Source organism: Pan troglodytes, chromosome 2, assembly GCF_028858775.2.
Source record: "Pan troglodytes isolate AG18354 chromosome 2, NHGRI_mPanTro3-v2.0_pri, whole genome shotgun sequence".
Lineage (NCBI taxonomy): Eukaryota > Metazoa > Chordata > Mammalia > Primates > Hominidae > Pan > Pan troglodytes.
Genome location: NC_086015.1, coordinates 46,171,735 through 46,195,437, shown reverse-complemented (window position 1 = coordinate 46,195,437; position 23,703 = coordinate 46,171,735). Strand labels below are relative to the sequence as shown.

General features: G+C 44.4%; 1 protein-coding gene across 19 annotated transcripts in view; it reads right to left on the bottom strand.

Moving 5' to 3' along the window:
* TRAK1 (trafficking kinesin protein 1) overlaps positions 1-23,703 on the bottom strand; it is a 212,177-nt gene that overhangs the window by 46,963 nt on the left and 141,511 nt on the right. For 16 of the 19 annotated variants that reach the window (XM_054680574.2, XM_054680575.2, XM_054680577.2 and 13 more), the window contains one exon: positions 1,844-1,920. In XM_054680574.2, the coding sequence (XP_054536549.1) occupies positions 1,844-1,894 (51 nt within the window). In that variant the 5' untranslated portion in view covers positions 1,895-1,920. Of the gene's footprint in view, positions 1-1,843; positions 1,921-18,296; positions 18,944-23,703 lie in introns of those variants that run through there. The other 3 variants (XM_016940805.4, XM_054680573.2, XM_024355425.3) reach the window with 3 other exon arrangements.

Below are 23,703 nucleotides of genomic sequence, written 5' to 3'. Positions count from 1 at the left end.
CCAAAGTGCTGGGACTTATAGGCATAAGACACTGCACCAGGCCAGGAGGACTGTTTGAGCCTCAGAGTTTAAGATCAGCCTGGGCGATATAAGGAGATCCCACCTCTACAAAAAATAAAAAATAAATTGTTCATCCAGCTGGATGAACAAAACAAACAGGACTGTGGGGTGACTCCTACGCCTGGGGCTCAGCAACGGCACAGACTACCTGGGGATGGGGTTGGGGCCAGCTTCAAAGGTCCCCGGCAGGCCCTGCAGCACAAGACTGAGAAGCAGGAAAGAACCAACGCAGTTAAATGCCATAGAGGGCCAAGGGTGGGAGAGCAGGAGCCATGTCCCCAGTGACAGTGAAGGTTCAGGACAGTGAAGAGGAGGGTTCAGGACCGTGAGCAATGGGTGGCCTTGACTACACAGCGAGGAGCCTTACAGAAAGGGTGAGCGGGTCACAGAGGGCATGGACAGTGGCAGCTGCAAGGAAGAGTAAAGCAGAGAGAAGCTACAATCTCACTGCTGAGGCCCCAAGAGCTTGAGTGGTGGCCTTGGAATAAAAATAAAGGTACAGATTAGGACCCCTCTCAGAAGACTCAATGACCCGAACAGACGGTGATGAGCGGGCGCCGGAAGCACTTTGTAAGATCTGGAGAGCACTGTTGGGGAAAACAGATGCAGCAGAAAGGGGTCAGTGATTAACCATTTTCAAAAGTTGGTGGTGCCAACCAAGGCAGCCTGCCACGTGGCTAACACCAAAGACAGCTGCAACTGGAGTGACACCCGAAGGCTGAAGGTCGGTGCCCCAAAAGAGCGCCCTTGACACCCTGTCACATAGCCAAAAACCCTGACATCACTTCTGGAGAGCTGATGAGTTTGTGACTTCCCCACCTCAGAGGATCAAACAGTAGTGGATGGCAGGACCAGGAAGAGAATGCTGGATGTGCAGCGGTAGAGACACGGGAAGAGAGACACACAAAAACAGTGAAAGAATGCCACACACTCCAGAAAAACCTCTGGGAAACGAGTCTGGCCCAGTTTCTGTCTGAGCTTCAACCCTGACCTCCCACTGGCTGAAAACAATAACAATGATTTCTGTGTCCTCCACATCATAGTCACACGCCCCAAAATCATTCCAGATTCCAGATCAGAAGCAAGGGTCTAGAAGGCAGCACCTGTCCATTTAAGGCCTGATTCAGTGAAGGGGGCAGTGTATTAATGATGGAGACTTATTCAACAAATACTAAGAACCCACCATGTTCTGGCCTGTTCCAGGCATGCACATACACATATTATACTCATCTGTTTCTAGAGACCTTCATAATACTTAATTCTCAATTGCAACAGAATACCGAGAAATTCAGAAAACTACAGTCTCTAAAATACAGGCAGCTCACCTAATCTTAAGCAACTTTCTTAAATTTTTCTTGCCATGCTTATTTTGCTTATTTCCATGCTGACACTGCATAATATTCCACTAGCCTAAGTAAAAACTTAAATACATTAGGAAGACACAGATATGATATATTTTTCTGACATTTTTTGGATGCACTTAAAATATATCATTAGTCAATGTTTCAGGATTTTTTACACTTACAACTGGATATTCTAACAAGTATTTAAACACACCACATTTGGTGCCATTAATATATTCCTTTAAAATATCTGCACACAATTACAGCTATAAAGGCCTACATAGCTACTAGTTCAAAAAGTAAAGCCATTAAATTATACCTCGAAAGAGACCAATTTCCAAGATTCCTCACTGAAACAGGCGATAAGGCATGCTTTAATCAGTATCCATGAAAACCACTCAATTATAAACAACTCTTTTGCCTTCCCCTGGAGCACTTACCTCCTCAAGAAGCCGAGTGACAGCATCTATGTCATTATATGTCTTAGTCATCTGGCCAACTCTTTCAGCACATAAAACTGTAAGAAATAAAAATGACAATGAGACTCCCAATGTCACAAACCTGCCAAACAAATGACTCATCTAAAAAAAGTGCCCCTAATGTTGTGCCTGCACATTAGACACAGAGAGTCACTGGCTCGCTGGGTTCAACCCGCAATGTACTCACCACCACCAGAATTCACTTCCCAGTTCCAACGACCGGAGGATGAGTCTGGGGGTAGGGGGACTCGTAACCCCTGTGAAACCTTGACATTGTGTGTCTGTGTGTGTGAGCATGTGCTGAGGGTGAAGCAATGGAGTGGAAGGGGGTCTGGCCTCACAGATATTCACCAAACTGAAGTAGGTGGGGTGGGGGCCAGCAGCACAGCCACCCATGTGTGAATGATCAGAAAGGCCTGTAGGATTTAGACTCCACTAACCATACAGACCCAACCATATGAACAGACTGGGATCCTTCAGAAAGCAGCTGTTGGCATAATTATTAAACAATAGTTTTAAACTGATAATTTCATAATGGCATAGCCCCCTCCTCCTCAAGTGGCCTACATTCTAAGGTTATGCAACCAGCTCCATACCATGAAAACTAGGTTATTTTTAAAATATACATTAAAAAGACTACTATGATTGCACACACACACACGCACAGAGTAATATTTCATTACATGTACAATTTACTGTGGTCATACAAGGCTGCACAAAAGCACTTTAGGACTATGGGTCTTTGTTCTTCTTCCGTTGGAGAAATGGGTTGTGAAACAAAAGAAGGCTTTTGTCTGCTAAAGATACATCAGGGTTGTTTTATTTTAAATCAGTGACAAGGAACTGATTCGCCGCTCAACAAACACCAAGAAGGTAGCATAAGTTTTATTCTATGGGGGGAGGAGTGAATATAAATGGATTTATGGCCAGCCAACGTGCAAACTTTTTTGAAACCTGTCACTTTGGGACTAAATAAATCACTTCTTAGTAATGCTTTGTAACTAAGACTTCAGTGAATAATTCTGTTAAGAGTCAAAGCTTTCCTAATGACCCACATTCAGTAACAGCCCGTGCGACACATTTGGGAATTGAAGTGTATTACTAAGTCAAACTCAGCAGCATTACAAATGGCAAACAGCAACTGGAATTCAATAGGTCTCTGAATATTTTATTAAATGCAAGTAGAGATCATCCTAGTAAATTAGCTCAGAGAAATCGGATCTGTTGGAATGATTTTCTAACTTAGGGAGGAGACCTGAAATCTGGTTCTAAATCTGAAACCCTACCAAGACAGTGCCACCAGAGCCAGCAGACAAGACCACTCCACCCAACACTTTCATGAGATCCCTCCTGTCCAAGCGGGAGGGAAATATGCTGCCTCAGACAGAGCTGCCAGGGAGGGAGAAGCAAGGGAGATTTATAAGGGTAGCTTTAAACCAGGATCTAATTTGATGTAGATGAAGTCCAGCTCAAATTGCTCTAGATAGTCCATCAGCTCGAGGTCACACAAGTGCTTAAGTGAAGACTCCTATGCTACCAACCCGAGTTAGTTTTCTTCACGCACAGCTGTGATGGTTGGCAGGCGTGCAGATACAAACCCTGGGGCCCCCCCAGCCAGCACGCCAAAGCATCTGCAGCACCCTTTATACACCAGGTAACAGACCACAGCAACTAAGTGGTCTCTGTGTTTAAATTTGTGTTGTCACTTGAGGGCCTGCTTATCCCTACTCACCGGCGCCCACTCTCCTCAAAAAACTGAGTCCTCTGCCTTCCTGGAAAAAAAGAAAACTGGGCTACCTTTTAACTAACCTGGCTCTATTATCTGTACAAGAAGATTCAGAGCTGCTATTTCTCTAACACTATATTATTTAGAGATAACACTCAAATTTTTAAGGCTAAGTTTTTGAATTAAGGTAACTGTAATTATTCAGATAGTCAGTCATGTGTAGATAACCACAAGCAGACAGAAGAAATAACACAGAGGGGGCCGGGTGAGGTGGCTAATGGCTGTTATCCCAGCACTTTGCGAGGCCAAGGCAGATGAACCACTTGAGGTTAGAAATTCGAGACTAGCCTGGGCAACATGGCAAAACCCTGTCTCCACTAAAAAAAAAATTTTTGTATATATATAAAATTTTATATATATTTTTGTATATACATAATTTTGTATATATATAAAAATTTTGTGTGTATATATATATATATATATATATATATATATACACACACACAAAAATTAGCCAGGTGTTGTGGCACACACCTGTAGTCCCAGCTACTCGGGAGGCTGAGGCAGGAGAATCACTTGAACCCGGGAGGCAGAAGTCGTGCCACTGCACTCCAGCCTGGGCAGCAGGGCAAGACTCCATCTTGAAGAAATAATACAGAGGGATCCTGTATACCCTTTATCCAGTTCCCCCAATGGTAACATTCTCCAAGATCATAATATCCCAACCAGGATATCAGCACTGATACAATCCATAACTTTTCCTCAGAGTTCCCATTTTACTTGCACTTATTTGTGTGCACGTGTGTATTAAGCTCTATGTAATTTTATTACCTGTGTTGGTTCATGTATCTACCACTTACAAGGACCCCTTGTGTTGCTATTTTATAAAGCTTTAAAATATTTTAAAAATTGAACCCAATAAAATGCACACCTGTCTCTACTAAAAACACAAAAATTAGCCAGCCGTGGTGGCAGATGCCTGTAATCCTAACTTGGGAGGCTGAGGCAGGAGAATTGCTTGGACCCGGGAGGTGGAGGTTGCAGTGAGCTGACCTTTACTAAGCACAGTGACCATGGCCAGGCACCATTCATAACCCTCTATATGGATTATTTTATGTAATCTTCAGAGCAATACTATAAGGGGTAAGCACTTATATTAACACCGTTTTACAACAGAAAACTAAGGCCCAGAGAGGCTGAATAACTCACCCAATGTCACACAGCTAGCAGGTGGTAAATGTCAAAATAACAGACTCTCGGTAGAGGTAGCAGCTAACACTGATGGTGCCCCTATCATGTCAAGGGATTTAACATGCTTTCTCAATTAATCTTCACAACAACCCTGCAGGGTAGTCGCGATGACTACTCCACAGATAAGAAAACTGAGGCTCTGAGACATTAAGAATCTGGATGTTAAGGACCCCACTGAGGTCACAGAGAATGAGGCTGCATTGCAGAGACTGCACTGAGGCCAGTCTGGCTCCTGCACTAAAACGGAAGACCATAAAGGACACAGAGCAAGGCACAAACCATCGATGTGTAGGAAGTGTGTAAACAGAGCGAGCAGCATTTGGGCCTAGGGGAAAGAAAGAACCCTGACCTTGGGTTCAGAGGCTTAGGTTTTCTCAGGAGACTCTATCCAAGCCAAGGGGCTCTGAGCAGCCACCAACTAACTTCTAGGTTTTAGATTTCCTGTTCCAAGAAATAAGGAAGCAGGAGTGAGACCAATGAAGGTGAAAAAATAATAAACCATGCCTTCAGACAGCATAAACACAGGTTATGCTTTTCAAATACCAACTTCCTAGGCACTAAATCTTCAATCAACCGTGGTCAAGTTTCTCTCTCTATAAGAATGTATTTCAAAGAGAAGTTCCATTTCTGACCCAAGGAGTGCTACCAAATAAATCTACTTCCACCCAAAAGATGTTTCAAAAAAGAAAGGAAAGAAAAGCAAAATAAAGGAGCCACCATAAACCTCTACAATAATTTTTTTTTCTTTTGTTAGAGACAGAGTCTCGCTCTGTCGCCCAGGCTGGAGTACAATGGCGCAATCTTGGCTCACTGCAACCTACGCCTCCCTGGTTCAAGCAATTCTCCCACCTCAGCCTCCCGAGTAGCTGGGATTACAGGTGCCTGCTACTATGCCCAGCTAATTAGTGTATTTTTAGTAGAGACGGGGTTTCACCAGGTTGGCCAGGCTGGTCTCGAACTCCTGACCTCAGGTGATCCACCTGCCTCGGCCTCCCAAAGTGCTGGCATTACAGGCATGAGCCACCGTGCTCAGTCTCTACGATAATTTAATATAAGAAAATTATGGTCCATCTCCTAGAAAAAGAAGTTAAATGCAACTTGCTGCCTACCCATCATAGTAAAATACACACGCCTCACCTCTGACTAACACCAAACAACCATTACCACGCACCAAGCTCTGCACTGAACAAGGCAGGACACCTGCCCTCCTGGGGCACACAAACAGGGCAGCCTGGGGGATGGGGCTCAGGGGGTTCGAAGCCTGACAAGTTGCTTTAAGAAGGGTGGAATTAAATGGAAAACCACTAGAGAGTTTTTGAAGGGGGGTTATGCAATAAGGTTTATATTTCAGAAGCATTTTGGCTCCAGTGTGCAGCAATGGGGGAGGGGGTGCAAGGCAATTTAGATTGACAAGCATCGAGGCTGTTGGATTAATGCAAGGAAATTGTAGGTGGCAAGAAGTGGGCTCTTATCCTGAGATTTAAGAACTAAAACTGAGTAGGAGGTAAATCAAAAAGCACTGATCAGGGCTTCTCACTGGGACAACAAGGACAAGAGTGATGTCCCCTTTCGAGATGGGCATGAGATGGAAAGTCAGAGGCAAGATGCAGTGCCCCCAAGAAACCACTGGCACTGGGACAGTAGTTGATGTCACTGTGTAATAATGTGCCAGGCAGAGGGCTGCCCACAACCCACAGTGGCAGGAGATCTGCCTGACAGAAACACCCTCCTAGGAGCTGGAGAAGGGAGATTTTTGGTTTGGGAGAATCCACTTTGAGATAAGAGGAGAATCAAGTCCTTCTTCTTGGGATGGCAGGTAAAGTAAGGAATTACGAAGCCAAATTCAAACGAGGAGCCCTGGGCTGGCTGATCAGAGGGAGGGAGACATATGATTGGGCTGTCACAGCTAATGGGGACGGAGAGGGGGGATGGAGGTGGAGTGAACTCCATGGAGTGCCTTAGTCTGAAAACAAGTGAAGCAGCTTTTATGCTAAATTAAACCATGCTCAAAACGATTTTAAGAATAAATGTTGGCACCCATCTTCCAGCATCCAGGAGATGCCAGCCAAAAAACCCCAAAAATACGGTGTGCAGGCCCAGAAGAGAACAGAAACATGCCCCTGCCTGATGCCAAGGAGACCTGGCCAGTGGGAAGCTCAGGAGTGACTGGAATTGAAGACCCCGAGGAAAACCCCCTGGGAAGAAAACAAAGGTGGTGTGGCATTGGGGTTTCTATCTTGACACTGTCCAGGGCTTCCGAATGAGCCAGGAGAAGTGGGAAGGAGCAGAGCTCAGGGAGTGGTGGGGCTGGAGCAAAAGATCTAAGACCCAGGCAGAAGGCAGAACCTAGAGGCCTAACCCGAGGGGTGGGTGGGGAGAATCTCTACAGTTCCATCACAGCAACCTGCCCTCCCCAAGGGACCCTGTGTCTCTGTGGTGTGTGTCAAATTAACAAGCTTGATAAAAGCTTTCTTGACATTTTGGTCTTATCAGTCTTCTTTAAGAAAATATAGTTAGAAAACCTCACTTCCCATTCATGTATTTCGGAGGAAAAGATTCTCATAACGTTGTTAGAACGAATAACTCTCATCACTACTTAACCTAATTCTGGTAACATTCCTCCCATTGATGTCAGCTCTACATATCTCTGGCATGAATAAATGAATATTTTACACACACATGTACATATGTGTGTATATATAAAAAGAAAAACCTCCCAAACCCTCAAGAAGACACTTATAACTCAAACACCAAGTAGCAACGAGTAGAAAAGATATTCAGGGCCAGGCGCGGTGGCTCACGCCTGTAATCCCAGCACTTTGGGAGGCCGAGGCAGGCGGATCATGAGGTCAGGAGATCAAGACCACGGTGAAATCCCGTCTCTACTAAAAATACAAAAAAAAAAAATTAGCAGGGTGTGGTGGCAGGCACCTGTAGTCCCAGCTACTGGGGAGGCTGAGGCAGGAGAATGGTGTGAACCCAGGAGGCAGAGCTTGCAGTAAGCCAAGATCATGCCACTGCACTCCAGCCTGGGCGACAGAGCGAGACTCTGTCTCAAAAAAAAAGAAAAAAAAAAGATATTCAAGACTGCCTGATATATTTGCATTTGGGGCTGTTTGCATTCTGCCTTACATATAGGTCATTTCTTTAATTAAAACAGTGTTTCCCAAAGTTTTATCAAGAAACTGAGCTCCACCCTCCCCTCAATAATTTTTCCTCCTATCTTCTACACCTTAGCATCAGTGTTTTTAAAAGTCAATTTTCTATAATTTTCATTATAAAAACTGCAAAGGGATTGAATAAACATTCAAAGTAGACGCGTACCCCTAGCAATTCTGATATACCCAGTTGAAACAGAGCTGGTACTTAGGTGCCAAAGAAAAGAATGGTCCACAAACCAGTTGATTACCTCTCGCTTTTGATAGCAGCAGCAGTTGTCAGGATGAAAAAGCAATACTACATCTGGCCCCTGATGCCCCAGGAAGTAAACTTAATAAGCACTTACTGTCTGCACTGTTCACAGGGGCAGGGGACAGAGGTTCAGAACCTGGGAGCCAACCTGGGGTCCCAGAACCTGGGAACTAAAAAGCTTTCCATAAAACTCTAAATGAGTCACCAGTCATCCAAGTTTCCAGGCATTACAAAATAGATGTCCTTTAAAGGTTTGTTAAAAGCTTGTAGCTTTTGAACTTAATTAGTCCCTGCTCTGCTTAATAATCTTCCCCAGCTCTTCTACTTCCTACAAGTAGCAGCCTCAACACACAGGACATACAGGGACCATCCCTACCTGGCCCAGCCCAACCCTCCCGCCTCCTCCTCTGCCACCCAAGCTCACTCTTACTCTTCACCATAGCTCCTCCACACCCAGTGACGCCACTCTCAGATGTCTGGCCTCGCACTTGTGTGCCTGCCATTTCCTTCTCGTATGGACTGTCTTTCTCTCACTTCTCCATCTGGATATTTCCTGCTCTTCCCACAGGCCAAAAAGAAGGTGCCTCCCTGTAGCTGACACCCTATCCAAGTGTCAGCTCTTCTGCCCACTTTTGTAAAATCTGTAGTTTTTACAGTCTGCCCAGACACCTAGACCAGGCTGATTTGGCAAAGCACTTTTGATCAGGGGAACATCTTCAAATGGCTGTTGTGACTCAGCTTACAGCAGCAATGCCCACTTATCTCTGCCAGATACAGTGCTGAGAGTAACTTATACTTTTATCCCCACTTTTTTTTTTTTTTTTTTTTTGAGATGGAGTTTTGCTCTTGTTGCTCAGGCTGGAGTGCAACGGCGCGATCTCAGCTCACTGCAACCTCTGCCTCCCAGGTTCAAGCGATTCTCCTGCCTCAGCCTCCCTAGTAGCTGTATCGCCACATTTTATATGACAGGGAAACTGAGGCTCTGAGAAGTCAGGTGAATTGCCTAAGGTCACGAAGACTTTTTAAAGTCTCCTAAGTATCTACTCAAGATAAATGGAACCATATATGCACACACAAACATAAACATATGTATATAAGCATTCATAGCAGCATCATTCATTATAGCCAAAAAAGTCCATCAATTGGTGAATGAATAAACACAGTAGGTATGTCCATACAATGGAATATTGAGTCATAAAAAGGAATGAAGTTCATGCATGCTATAGCATGAACCCCAAAATCCTTATGCTCAGAAAAAAAAAAAACACACAAAAATACCACATATTGTATGATTCCATTCATATAATGTATAAGAAAAGGAAGATTATAGAGATAGATAGATCACTTTAAAAAAGAAAGAAAGAAAGAAAGAAAATAGATCACTTTGCTGGGCACCATGGCTCATGCCTGTAATCCCAGCACTTTGGGAGGCCAAGGTGGGTAGATCACCTGATGTCAGGAGTTCAAGACCAGCGTGGCCAACATGGTGAAACCTCATCTCTACTAAAAATACAAAAATTAGCCGGGCATGGTGGCACATGCCTTTAATCGCAGCTACTTGGGAGGCTGACGCAGGAGAATCGCTTGAACCTGGGAGGCACAGGTTGCAGTGAGCTGAGATCCTGCCACTGCACTCCAGCCTGGGTGACAGAGTGAGACTCCATCTCAAAAAATAACAACAATTTTTAAAAAGTAGATCACTTGAGCCCAGGAGTTTGAGACCAGCCTGGACAATATAGCAAAACCCCATCTCTACAAAAAATAAAAACATTAGCCAGATGTGGTGGCATGCCTATAGTCCTAGCTACCCAGGAGGCTGAGGTGGGTGAGCCCAGGAGGTGGAGGTTGCAGTGAGCCAAGATTGTGCCACTGCACTCCAGCCTAGGTAACAGAGTGAAGACTCTGTCTCAAAAAAAAGAAAGCAGATTAGTGGTTGCCTAGGATCAGAAGTGGGAAATGGGAGCTAACTGTAAACAAGCACAAAGGATCTTTGCTGGGGGGATGCAAAGTTCTAAAACTGAATTATGGTGATGGTTGCACAACTCAGTGAATTTAACGAAAATCTTTGAATTGTCTAGTTAAAATGGGTGATATTTAAGTTACCAAATAAATAACACTCAAGCAAGCATCCCCGAACCATGCCATATTCCAGCCACTTCCCTGTTACATGACAATGTAAAAACATTATTGTATTGTCTCAACCCTTGACTTGGACTTCCTTGGGTCCACAATGATGTTATCACATAGCAAAATTGTTTAGAAATGGCAAATCACCCACTAAGAAACTAGCACTGATAAACAGCACATAAAGGTACTAATCTGCCCCACTTAGACTAGACTATTTTAAAATTAGAAAATTGTTATTAAATAAAATTTAGTCAGATCGTAGAAATAATTTCATGATACAGCCATAACTGAGAAGAATTTGACTTTGAACTCTTTTCCTAGGCATAAACCTCTTCTATCTTCTCCCAAGTTATAGCCACCTCCTTGAAGGCTTGGCCAAGTCTCTCACTTGCCTCTTGACCCTCAGTAATCTAGACTTGACCAAATAGTCCTAGTGAATTAACTACTAAGCCCTAAGACACACATTACTTGGTTTTTTTGTTGTTGTTGCTGTTGTTTTTGAGATGGAGTGTCGCTGTGACGCCCAGGCTGGAGTGCAGTGGCGTGATCTCAGCTCACTGTAAGCTCTGCCTCACGGGTTCATGCCATTCTCCTGCCTCAGCCTCCCGAGTAGCTGAGACCACAGGTGCCCACCACCACGCCCAGCTAATTTTTTGTATTTTTAGTAGAGACAGGGTTTCACCATGTTAGCCAGGATGGTCTCGATCTCCTGACCTCGTGATCCACCCGCCTCAGCCTCCCAAAGTGCTGGGATTACAGGCGTGAGCCACCATGCCTGGCCCATTACTTGGTTTTAAAAACAAAACAAAATGTAGCTATTTTGATGAAGACTTTGAAGTGGCCACTGGAACAGGGTGAGGGCCCACAGTACTTGGTAATAAAAAACAATGCTCATTTCTCAGCAATTACAATAAAAAGAAAGAACAATTCTTTTTATTCTTATCTCAGTGTCCTCGTGTCAAAAATGGTTACAGCAGGGCAGGCAGAACAAACCCAGCAAATGCTTACAAATGTCCCTTCCCACCTGGGCTGTTTAGGTCACATGAAGGCAGCTGAGTCTTTCTCATTTTGGGCCAGACACAGTTGACACTCAAAAAGCAAAACAAAACTCTGTTCTACTTGCAAAGAAGAGCTCATTTCTAACTGACACCCCAGAGAGGGGTAAAAACAAAGCCCGGGTGCACAGTGCATGCCCTCAAGATGAGCATGAGTCCTGGTGAGTCTATCCCGGCCACAAGTCGTCTGAACGCCAGACAGGCCTGAGGGGGCATGATAAGCCAGCGCCTCTTACTTGGGAGGAGCAGTAGCAGTCTGCCCGTTTGCTTCTGGCCTAGGACTACAGCCACTTAATTGATGCCATCCTTTTAATGCATCTGTCTTAGCAACTCCCCATCTCCTTGTTCTTTGTGTCACTTTGTTTTTGCAGGCAGCCTTGTGGCCGGAACAGTAGTGGGGGCAGAGACCGACCCAGAGCCGTACGAACAATGGTCTGTACAGCCATTACCCATGTCTGTGTGGTGCCTAGTCTCTGCACTAGGAGGCAGGAGCATGGTGCCACTTGCCAAGGACAGAGGCCAAAACAGCACAGCTATGGCTTCCTTTTATTGCTTATCAGTATCACTATTAATGAAGTTGTAGTGTGACTATTCTACTGGCTCACTTTCCCTTGCCTTGCAGGCTAAGAGCAGGACACCAATACAAGTTATTTAAGAAGCAGAGAAGAATAAATGAAATGAGTATACTACTACTGGGTATCTACAATGTGCCAACTGCTTTCCTAGGCATTTTACAAGTATTATTTCACTTAAAACTCAGAAGCAGCCCACAACATACATATGAGCCTCATTTAACAAACCAGACAGAAAAGCCAGTGGCTCGTCCAAGGTCGAGAAAGACACAACCATGGACTTGGAGCAGGTTTGCTAGATGCTGTAATCAGCCACCCCGCCCCAGACTGGAACACCTAGTGTTGATCTATAGTGGCCGTTTATCACCAAGACATTTAATAAGGCAATAAACACATGGTTCACTCTGGCACCCTCACCATGAGCCTGGCACTCTGTTAAGAGTTGTCTGTATGTCACCTCCTTTAACGTTTACATCCATCCTATGAGGAAAGTATTACTACTGTCCCATTTTAGACAGAAAGAAACTGCCCAAGGTCACAGAGCTATTATGGAAGGGCCTGATCTGTCTAACCCCTAAGTTGGAGCTCTCAATGTCTGCTGAGTAAATAAATGAATCGTACCCTCGAGGAATTCCTGACCTAGTTGAGAAGGTAGGGCACATGCATAAACTGGCATAACACAGAGGAGCAAGCAGGAAAGGTGTCAGGTGAGAGACACTGCTAGGCAGCTCAGATGATACAAGAAAGCTGGGGATGGCAGAGGGACACGGGACAGGCCCCGGAAATGGGCAGAGTGGCAAAAGGACCCCAAAATACAGAGAACGTGAGTAGGCTCTTTGTCCATGGCCAGCCTTGGGGTGATGCTGGTACCCCACTATTAGAAGAACCACCCAGAGAGACTGACCCCACAGGAGGCCTGCGTGGGGTAGCCATGGATACTGAGGACCAAATCCCAAGCGGAGACAAGGACAATGAAAACCATGAACCAAGAGACCTTTGTAACAGTGCTGCGATAGGTACTGATGCGCCAGGTCAGTTCCTCCTTCGACACTGACCCATCGGGAAAGTTGTGCACGGCACCCTCGAGTACTGCCGATGACACTACATTAACAAAGGCCCAGGACTCAGGCCCCTTCTCTGGGGCTGACATTCCCAACTCCACAGCCCACAAAAGCCTGACGCATCACAACCACCTCCAAGACACAGCACTCCTGGATCCAGTTATTCCCCCACAGGGCCCAGTCCTTTCTCTGCAGCCCAGGAATGCTCTCCCAAGCTGGAGAAATGTGCTCCATCTGTGCTGAATCTCCAGCTTCGCCTGGGAACCAGATGGAGAATTTGAACAGCCAGCAGGTGCAGCCACTGGACATAGACACAGAAGGCTCTGGGTTCCCACCACTGACTGGCATTTTTTTCACCCATTTTTCCAGATGATCATGTCTGGTTAGTGTTCAACACCTCAAAACTGCCCTTTGTGCAGAAGACTGACTCTGCCCACTCACATACTCTTAGCAGCCACCCCTAAGGAAAGTGGAATGCATTCTCTCTCCTGCAGCCCGTGTTCTCGGGGAACCTAAACCTGGTCATGAGAACACTCAGCAAACTCCAGACCATTGTGCATCTCTATCCAAATCATGCCTTCTCCTGAGCAATCCTGAATACCATTTGCCAGAAATTTAGTGATTCACTTTGCAAATGGGTAATAGGTTTGGAAGTAACCTGATGAGAAGAAATTACAAAGTCAGGCTTCTTGATGCATTTCATTTAAGAAAAAGAAAAAAGAAAAAGAACACTGGAAATTTGCCAGGTAATAGGCCACAAGGAAGTGACCATGAAACTTCTCTTTTCACCAGTGTTTTCCTCATGCAGCTGCCCAGGCATTGAGACAGGGCGGGACCCACTATTTCATTCATGCAGTTCAGCCCTCTTAATCTCATAGTGAGGAGAGGGATTGCGAAAAGCAGAAGAGCCCTCCTCTAAATATGTCACTAAGCACCTGAGATCAATTTTGCTTTCTCATTGTGCAAGTTTTCAGGAGCCAGAAGACCCAGGGCCTGGATATTTCCTCTCCCTGGAAAGACAGTGAGAGCCAAGCCCTCTCCTGCTGCCTGGTCTCCCAGGAGCACCCACCTCATGGGATAAGAGGATTCAATGAGATAATACAAGGGAAGGGCCTAGAACTCTGTCAGCTTAGAGCCTGGGCATGGTGAAACACAGAACCCCACAAGGCAGGGCAAAGACCCAGTTCTGTGCTTCGAGCTGAGGGACTCTACACAAGTGCAAACTATCTGAGCCTCAGGTGCTTTGCTTGCAAAATGAGAATGTTTACCTGAAAGTTTGTTTTAAAGATTAAATGAGTGACATGAGAAAGTGCCTATTATCCCATAAGGTGACCTGGAGAGAACAACAAATGTATCCTGTATCTGTAACTATCAGAGCAACTGAAATACTAATTGTATCTTACAGATTTCAACCAAAAGCACCTCTTTTAGACAAGCTGACAATGTAGAAACACCCTGAAATCCAGGTAACACAGTTAGATCCAAATCCACACACATATTTTCACTACTCACAGAGTATTTCTGCTCCACATGGGACTGGCTTCCTGTGAACTCAAGACAAAGGTGGTGTGATCATGACAGAGAAAAATGGGGTCCTGCCCAGCTTGCTCTGAGATACACGTTTCCAGCAAAACTGGCCATGACACCAAACTTTCTAAGTTGCTATCTTTCTGATCTGCACCACAGCCTTGCTTCTTTCATGTCAGGAGCAAACCTTAAAAGTGAGTTTGTTTCATTTTACAAAGTAAACGAAGCATGTTGGCAAGTGTTTTTCTTTTGAGGTTACTGTCCTAAAAATACTGTTAACACCTCACCTACAGGACTGCTAAAAATGATTTCTTGGAGTATGAGGGAAAACTGGATAGAAACAAACAAGAGAAGGAGAGAATAGACAGTAATTATCTATCATAAGATGACAAATACAAGGCAAAATCTCTTCCCTTGAATCCGATTATAAGGCAGATACACTGTTATCTATGAGGTGTGGATTAGCACAGGACAATGTGCATTGGAATCACCCAGAGGGCGTGTTAAAACCCAGCTTGCTTGGTCTCACCCCAGTTTCTGATTCAGTAGGTCTGGAGTGGGACCCAAGAAGGTCCATGCCTTTTTTTTTTTTTTTTCTTTGAGATGGAGTCTCGCTCTGCCGCCCAGGCTGGAGTGCAGTGGCGCGATCTTGGCTCACTGCAAGCTCCGCCTCCCAGGTTCAAGCAATTCCCTGCCTCAGCCTCCCGAGTAGCTGGGACTACAGGCGCCCGCCACCATGCCCAGCTAATTTTTGCATTTTTAGTAGAGACAGGGGTTCACCATCTTGGCCAGGCTGGTCTTGAACTCCTGACCTCATGATCCACCCGCCTCAGCCTCCCAAAGTGCTGGGATTACAGGTGTGAGCCACCATGCCTGGCCTCCAAGAAGGTATATTTCTAACAAGTTCCTAGGTGATCCTGATGCTGCTGGTCAGGGACCCCACTTTGAGAACTGCTAGCATCATAGTTAAGAGCAGAGAGTTCTACAGCCATTCTAAATAGGCTGGGACTACTTAACTCACTGTGTGACTTTAGACAAGTTGTTTACATTTCCTCCCATAAATCTATAAAATGGGAATAATAACCGTATTTGACCTCGAATGTTTTAAAGGTTCAATGCATGAATCCACATAAAGGCACTGGCTGCACTTGAAGCAGCAGAGATTTAACATCACTGAAAATGGTGCCAAGTACTTAGGAAGTGCATAATGACATTCACTATCATCATCATCTGGTTCTTGGTTTTTTTAAAAAGTTTAATACATGTATCTACATAAATTTTCAGGAAAAGAAAATTTCTAACGAAAAATTTAACAGTGGCCCCTGATGGCTGCAGATGAGCACGAGGGTAATAAGACCTAGGCCTATAAACTAAAGCTGACCTCTTGCCTGTGTAACCAGAGTTTGTCAAATATTTTGCTGACAGGAACTGGTCAGAAACCTGTTTATCAGATGTAGAACAAAAGGCAGGATTGACAAAATCAGTCACCCTCCACTAGACCCCTAAGATACCTAAACTTTCTCCCTACTGCTAAACTGCATATTTACCTTATGTACAGCATCGCTGTGCACCAAACAGAATTACAGGAAAGGAACTGTTGCTTCACTATCCTCTTCCCCCACCTTCTGTGTCACACGTATCCCCCTATTAGAAAATGCATTATCTACTGTGTCTCAAGCCATCTACTTCAGGACACATCCTCGGTCTATACTGAGCCTGTGTTCCTGGGCTCAAGTCCTCAAGCCTGGATCAGAATAAACTGTGATTTCTCTAAGTTCTAGTGCCTGTTATTTCACTTAGTTGACAAAATACATGATGAGAGAGAGAAAGAGAGAGTCTCTCTCTCGTCATATATTTATATATAATATATATTTATATGTTTATATATCACATATTTATATACATTATATACATTAAAATGGGCACAACACAAATTTTTTTCCTCTCTTGACTAGGATATATGATACTGCTCCAGAATATTTTATAGCCTTTAATCTAGAATCATACAGTTCAATGACTGGTATTTTTAAAATCTTGCTAGGCTTTAAGGCAGCAGCTCATCTCATACTTTAACATGCATGCCCATCATCTGGACATCTTGTTACAAGGCAGATGCTGACTCAGTGGGTCTGGGCTGGGGCCTAAGGTTCTGCATTTCTAGCAAGCTCACAGGTGATGAGGGCACTGGCTGCACTTGAGGCAGCAGAGATTAAAGGGGCAGGAAGCTAATCCAGCTAAATCTGGGGGAGCCCTAGTTCTACAAGGGCAGATGGACACCTTTCTCCTGATCCCTTCCAGGGACCTAACAAATCCTCAATCCCGTCACTCCTCTCCCCTCCCCCATCTCCTTCAAGACAAGGCCAGAAGGGCACCAGCCAGAATGCAGGCCTCAGCATTGGGTCCCTCACCTTCTCCTGGCTTCTCCCAGTTTCTTCCCTTCCTGCAATAAAATATTTGCAGCTGTCCTGGAGGGGAAGTGTTAACCATATTTTTAGAACAGTAACTTCAAAAGAAAAATACTTTCAGTATATGGCTGATTATAAATAATGTTGAAAACAAAAGTTCCAGCCTGGGCAACTTAGTGAGATCCTGTCTCTACCAAAAAATTTTAAAAATTAGCTGGGCAAGTTGGTGTGTGCCTGTGGGTCCTGCTACACACTACTAGGGAGGCTGAGGTGGGAGGATTGCTTGAGCCCGGAAGGTCAAGGCTGCCGTGTGCCAAGATAACACTGCTGCACCGCAGCCTGGGCAACAGAGTGAGACTCCGTCCCAAAAAAAAGAAAAAAGAAAAAAGTTATCCCGAGACAGGAAAATAGACCACCCTAAAGCAGAAGTTTGAAACATATTCTGATTGTTTTTACTCAAGGGACCTAAAGAACATTAGTCATTGTTTAAACATCCTGATCAGCCCCCAAAGCTCCTTTCTCTGGGCTGTGGGTGAAAGCCCTGGAAGGCCAACTAGAAAGCTCATATCAGCATCCGGGCCTATCTTTACCTAACATGCTCCCTTTTCCCTGCAAAGGAGCATCTCTTTAAGAGAGCCGGCAGTGGGCTCCCAGATTTCAATGTCAGCCTTGGGCTATTCATTTTGAAATATTTCTAAGATTTAAAAAATCCTTATTTCAGATAAGTGATTAATAATTTTTTTAAAAATAAACACTCCCAGAACAAAAACATGCTTCATTTAATAAGACTGGTCTCTTGTCCATTAACTTATCAAAACCCAACCAGTCACAAGATAACAACTGAATCTCTTAAAACAGAATGCTGGAATGCCATGCACAAAAAAAAATTAGTGATATTAGCAACAACAAGGATGAATTTCAAAGACCTCAGTTAAGCAACAAAAGCCAGACACAAAGGAATACACCCTGTTTGATTCCATTACAAAGATCGGGAAGTGGCAAAACAAATCCAAGGTGACAGAAGTCATAATAATTGTTTCTGGGAAGGTAGATGTAAACTAGAAAGGGACCAAGGGACTTCCTGAGGAGCTGGAAATGCTGTTCTCTGGGTGAGGGGGTGGGGGCTCTTACAAGGACACCTTTAAGCCATGTGCATAAGATCTCTAACTCATACCCCAACTTAAAAAAAAAAAACAGTGCTATGAAATCAGCAAAACATTCAAGCCTATTTAGATACTAACAAGGAAAGGATCAAATCTGAGCCAAGTACAGAATTTACCCTCTTCCAAGAGGTCCTGGGTGTCATGCTGCCTGTGGGTTGGCTTCCTCTCTTCATCCTGGCAGTCGTATTCAAAACATTCTTCTTCCCCGCCCTTGTCTCGCAGGGACATTGCTGAAGTCACCCCAAAGCCAAAACATCACCCTAAGGGACCATCCTTGGGGGTGCCCCCGACCCCCTACCCAGAGGAGCCATGCAGGCCCGGGCCCCCAGGGCACACGCTGCGCCCTGGCCTGGGCCGCAGACATGCCCTGGCTCAGCTGAAGTGGAGGGGTGTACACAAAGCTCCTGGCCCAGCATCACCCGGGCAGGACCCGGAAGGGGGTGGCTCCTATGAGCCTGGAGGAGGGGCGGGGTGGGGTGGAGCACTTGGCGGGGTGGGAATGCCCTGCCAGGCGCAGGAGATTCAGAGGAAAGCCCTACAGGCAGGTACAGGATCTCAGCAAGCTCTCGGCCTCCTAGACCCTCTCCACCTTTCCTCCCCCAGCAGCAATGAGGAGTGGTAGCTTCCTAGAAGTCTCACAGCAACTGCATGGGGCAACATCAACTAAGCCTTGAGCAGGCACACCTGTTTAAAGGTGGGGCGCTGGCGGAGGAACTGTCCTGCTGAAGCACTGCCCAACACCCCCAGATGAGAGACTTCCTGTGGGCGGGCTTAAGATGTGGAGACAAATCTGACTGTGACAACTGCCTGACAGCGCTGAGCAGAGGAAGGAAGGGATCATTCTGATTTCTAGCAAAAGGGAAAAAAATGCAGTGACCATTACCTCCTTAAACTTAATTCATCCCAGTCCTTCTTTGATAATAACCTCCATTTTCTCTTTATCAATCTACATTTCATAAAATCCTGCTCTTACCCTAAATCTGTGTTTCCACAGCCAAATTTATAAAGATCTCTCTAATTGCTAGAACAAGGTAAGAAAAAAATCTAAAGCCTAATAGCTTGCAAAGTTGCCTGCAGAAAGAAGCCACCGTTTAATTGCATACCTTGATATCAATTCCTCTATACCATTTGATTTTGCCTGCAACAGTGAGAACGGCAGATTCTTCCATCAAACCCAGTGAAAGGCAGCCCCGGGTGCTAGCATCTCGGAGAATCACAGCTCATTCTGTAATCTCTGTGCTTCAGCCATCTCCCAGCTACACTGTGCAGGTCTCCTGCTCCTAACAGCTACACCAGGACACTCATTCCAACCTCCCGAACAAGCTGCCTCCCCCAGGTAGCCAAGAGAGATTTTAGCAGAGGCAAGGTCTTCATAAAACAATTTTCTGCACAACTTCGGGAACTGTATCTCATTCATCTTTGAATCCTTAGGGCCGAGAATTCTGCTCAGGTGGCTAAAAATGTCAGCTAAATTGAATTACTACCTCCATAAAGACTAATATGAGATCATATACAAGTGCCTCTAAATAGAAAACCAGAGATAATAAAGATTTTATTTAAAAGTCTAAGGACATATGCATCCTCTAATAATAATAATAATTATTATTATTATTATTATTATTATTATTTTTGAGACAGAGTCTTGCTTTGTCGCCCAGGCTGGAGTGCAGTGGCACGATCTCGGCTCACTGCAAGCTCCGCCTCCCGGGTTCACACCATTCTCCTGCCTCAGTCTCCCGATTAACTGGGACTATAGGTACCTGCCACCACACCTGGCTAATTTTTTTTTTTTTTTTTTTGTATTTTTTGTGGAGACGGGGTTTCACCGTGTTCACCAGGATGGTCTCAATCTCCTGACCTTGTGATCTGCATGCCTCAGCCTCCCAAAGTGCTGGGATTACAGGCGTGAACCACCACGCCCAGCCCTCTGGTTAATTTTTTAGAACTTGAAAATTAGAGCTGTATTTTACCATGTTAAAGATGTGTTCTTAGCCCAAAAAAAAAAAAAAAAAGGTGTAGAAATTCAGGCAGGGAGTTCAAAATTCCATTTTGAAATACTGCATAAGCTTTAAATATAAACACACTCAAAAAATACTTATTTAATATTAATAAGCTTTATCGGATTAGACTAATTCAATTCAGATGACAATGGGCACATCTATAAAGTGTTGTGAATGACACAAATGGTTATTCTGAACCCCTGAGAAGGCGGGAGAGAGGAAGAACCTCCACCTTGTGCATGATTCATTCAGCAAGTATCAGATTGACGATAAGATGAGTAGGATATTGTGCCGGCCACAGTGTATATAAAGGAAAACAAAAGCTAATTTCACCAATTCAAAAATACTATCAAGTGACTTTACTCATAATAAATTCATTTATACTCATCTTTTAATTCAAATCTAGAGTATCCCTATTATGAAATATACAGAGACTTAGATATTCTAAATGATGTCCAAGACTCTATATATTACACAATATTTAGAACATGACTTTATTACTTTTCCCCAACCTTTAATTATAAAAATATTTAAAATATACAGAATAAAGAACACTACAGTGAATGCTGGTATGCCTCCATCAGAAATGAACAATGAATATTTTGTTTTCAGGGGATACACAATTCAGATTTACAGAAAAGTTACAAGAATAGGACAGAAAACTCCTGGATAGTACAAAAAGATTCCCCAAATGGTAACATTTACTACATTTACTTTCTCTTTCTCGACACTGAAACACTACTATTTTGTAACCCATAGATCTTACTGAGATTCCCTTCAGTTGTCCCAATAACATCCTTTATGGCAAAAGAAATCCAAGATCATGTGTTTTATTCAACGGCCAGATCTCTTGAGTCTTCTTTAATCTGGAACAATTTCTGAGTCTTCATATTTCAAGACAGATTTTTTGAACAATACAGGCCAACTATTTTGTAGAAGGTCCCTCACTTTGGGTATTCCTGGTGTTTTCTTATGATTAGATTCTGTTTATGAACTTTCGGCAAGAAAACACAGAAGTGGTGTTACTTTCTCTTCAGTGCATCTTCTCAGGAGGCGTCTGCTGTGGAGCGGTCCCACTACTGCCAATGTTAACCTTTTTTTTTTTTTTTTTTTTGAGACAGGGTCTCATTCTGTTGCCCAGGCTGGACTGCAGTAGTATGATCATGGCTCACTGCAGCCTCGACCTCTAGGCTCAAGCGATCTTCCCGCCTCAGCCTCCTAAGTAGTTGGCACCACAGGCACATGCCACCATGCCTCACTAATTTTTTTATTTTTTGTAGAGACAGGGTCTCACTATGTTGTCCAGGCTGGTCTCAAACTCCTGGGCTCAAGCACTCCACCCACTTCAGCCTCCCAAAGTGCTGGGATTACAGGTGTGAGCCACCATGCCTGGTCCCATCAGTAATTTTTTTTTTTTTTTCCAGACAGAGTCTCACTCTCTCTCCCAGGCTGGAGTGCAGTGGTGCGATCTCTGCTTGCTGCAACCTCCGCCTCCTGGGTTCAAGCTATTCTCCTGCCTCAGCCTCCCAAGTAACTGGATTACAGGCGCCCGCCACCACGCCTGGCTAATTTTGTATTTTTAGTAAAGATGGGGTTTCACCATGTTAGTCAAGCTGGTCTCAAACTTCTGACCTCAAGTGATCCACTCGCCTCGGCCTCCCAAAGTGTTGGGATTATGAACGGGCATGAGCCACAGCACCCGGCCCCCATCGGTAATTTTTAAAGCTCCAGTTTTTAAAGCCCAATGTTTACTTTGATCATCTGGTTTCCTCACTGTGAAGCTATTATTTTTCCCTTTGTTATTCAACAGTGTTTCATGGTGATATATTTCATGGTGATATACTTTGAGACCACCAGTTTTAATAAGTCTTATCTTAGTCATTTATGTGGATGGATGGGAAAGTGGTGAATTTCTAATTTCTAATTCCATCATTCCAACACTTATTAGTTGGCTTTCTATTGTTAGTAATAACTTTTTCTTCCCTCCCATTATTTAGTCATTCATTTATTTTTATCAGTATAGACTCATGGATTCTTCCTTTATTCTATAAGTCATAATCCTTGACTACTATTATTTATTTTGATGTTCAGATTGCCCCATGTTAGGCCAGTGGGAGCCCCTTCAGGCTGGCTGCTGTGTATGAAATTTTGAACACAGGACCACCCTAGACCCTTCATGTCACCCCATTTCTCTGGGTTTAGACACTCTTCACGATATCCCTCTCCCAATCTCTTCTTTCCTCCCCTCCTGCTGCAAGGGTGTGAGAGAATTCTGAAAACTCATGCACATCTGCCTTCACTTCACGGTTAAAGGCAGAGATGGGCCAAAGGGCATCTTCCCTGAGAGTGTAGTTTCTCCAAAAGTCAAAGCAAAACACAACCCCCAAAGACCGGCAAGAAAGCCTGGGAATCCCTGTGCCAACCGAGGGATGGAGAGGGCTGGGCCAGGCTGGACATGGAGCCTGGAGCTGGAGGTGTGAAAGGCAGTTAAGTAACAGATGCGAGTGCCGTATCAAAGGCATAGACTAGACACTGGGACCCACAGCAGGGAAGCAGAGAGTGAGTTCCTGATCCATCTCCAGGAATACTGGACAGGAAGACCAGTGGAGGGGAGGGTCAATCACCTCTTGCAGGGCGGAGGCACATCATTCTCTGTCTCCCGCTCACATCTACTTGACATACTCCATAGAAGTCATCTTCCCAAAGCTCTACCCTGTGTTGTCCAAAGAGTGGCCACAAGCCACTGGGACTATTTATGTTTACATTTAAATGGATTAAAATTAAATAAAGTTTAAAAACCAGTCACACTAGCCATATCTCAAGTGCTCCACAGCCATATGTGACCAGTGGCTACCGTATTTGAGAGCAGAGAATAGAACATTTACCGCATTACAAAAAGCTTCACTGGATAGCACTGATCTAAAGGGTGCCCCTTATTTTCAAGATGGGAGCTCTATATTTTCTTGGCTTCCACATCCTGCATCTCCCCTGCAGCCTCTGCTTCCAGCCTGGCTTCCCACCACACCTCAAACAGACAAAACAAGCTGCTAACTTCTGCCCACATAATGCTACTGCCTTAGCTCACCTATGAAGGGGACCAGACTCCCACCCCCACAAACAAAATATGCCTCTTTGACATAAGAATGATTTTGAGCAGAAGCAACTGAAGAACAGCAGATGCCAGAAAAGCTCTAAAAACGGAGCATAAATTTTCCTTTTGTAAAGAAATTTACACTTGGAAGGGTGTCTCCGTCTCCTGTACAATCTCTTATCTATGGACGAGGCACCCACTTGAATCTGCACATCTTATTAAACATGTCTTGAGTATCCCACGTTTCCAAGTTGCCTTCCCATAACTTACTCCCCAGCAGGAATCCCAAACCCGTTTTCCTTTGTCTTACCTTTTCTCCATACTTTGTTGCCCTTTGGGATGACACAGAACCCGCCAAATTCTACTTGCCTCTTTGACTCTTATTTCTTTGTGATTGCCAGTGCCTACTTACATAATTAAAACTGATTTTTC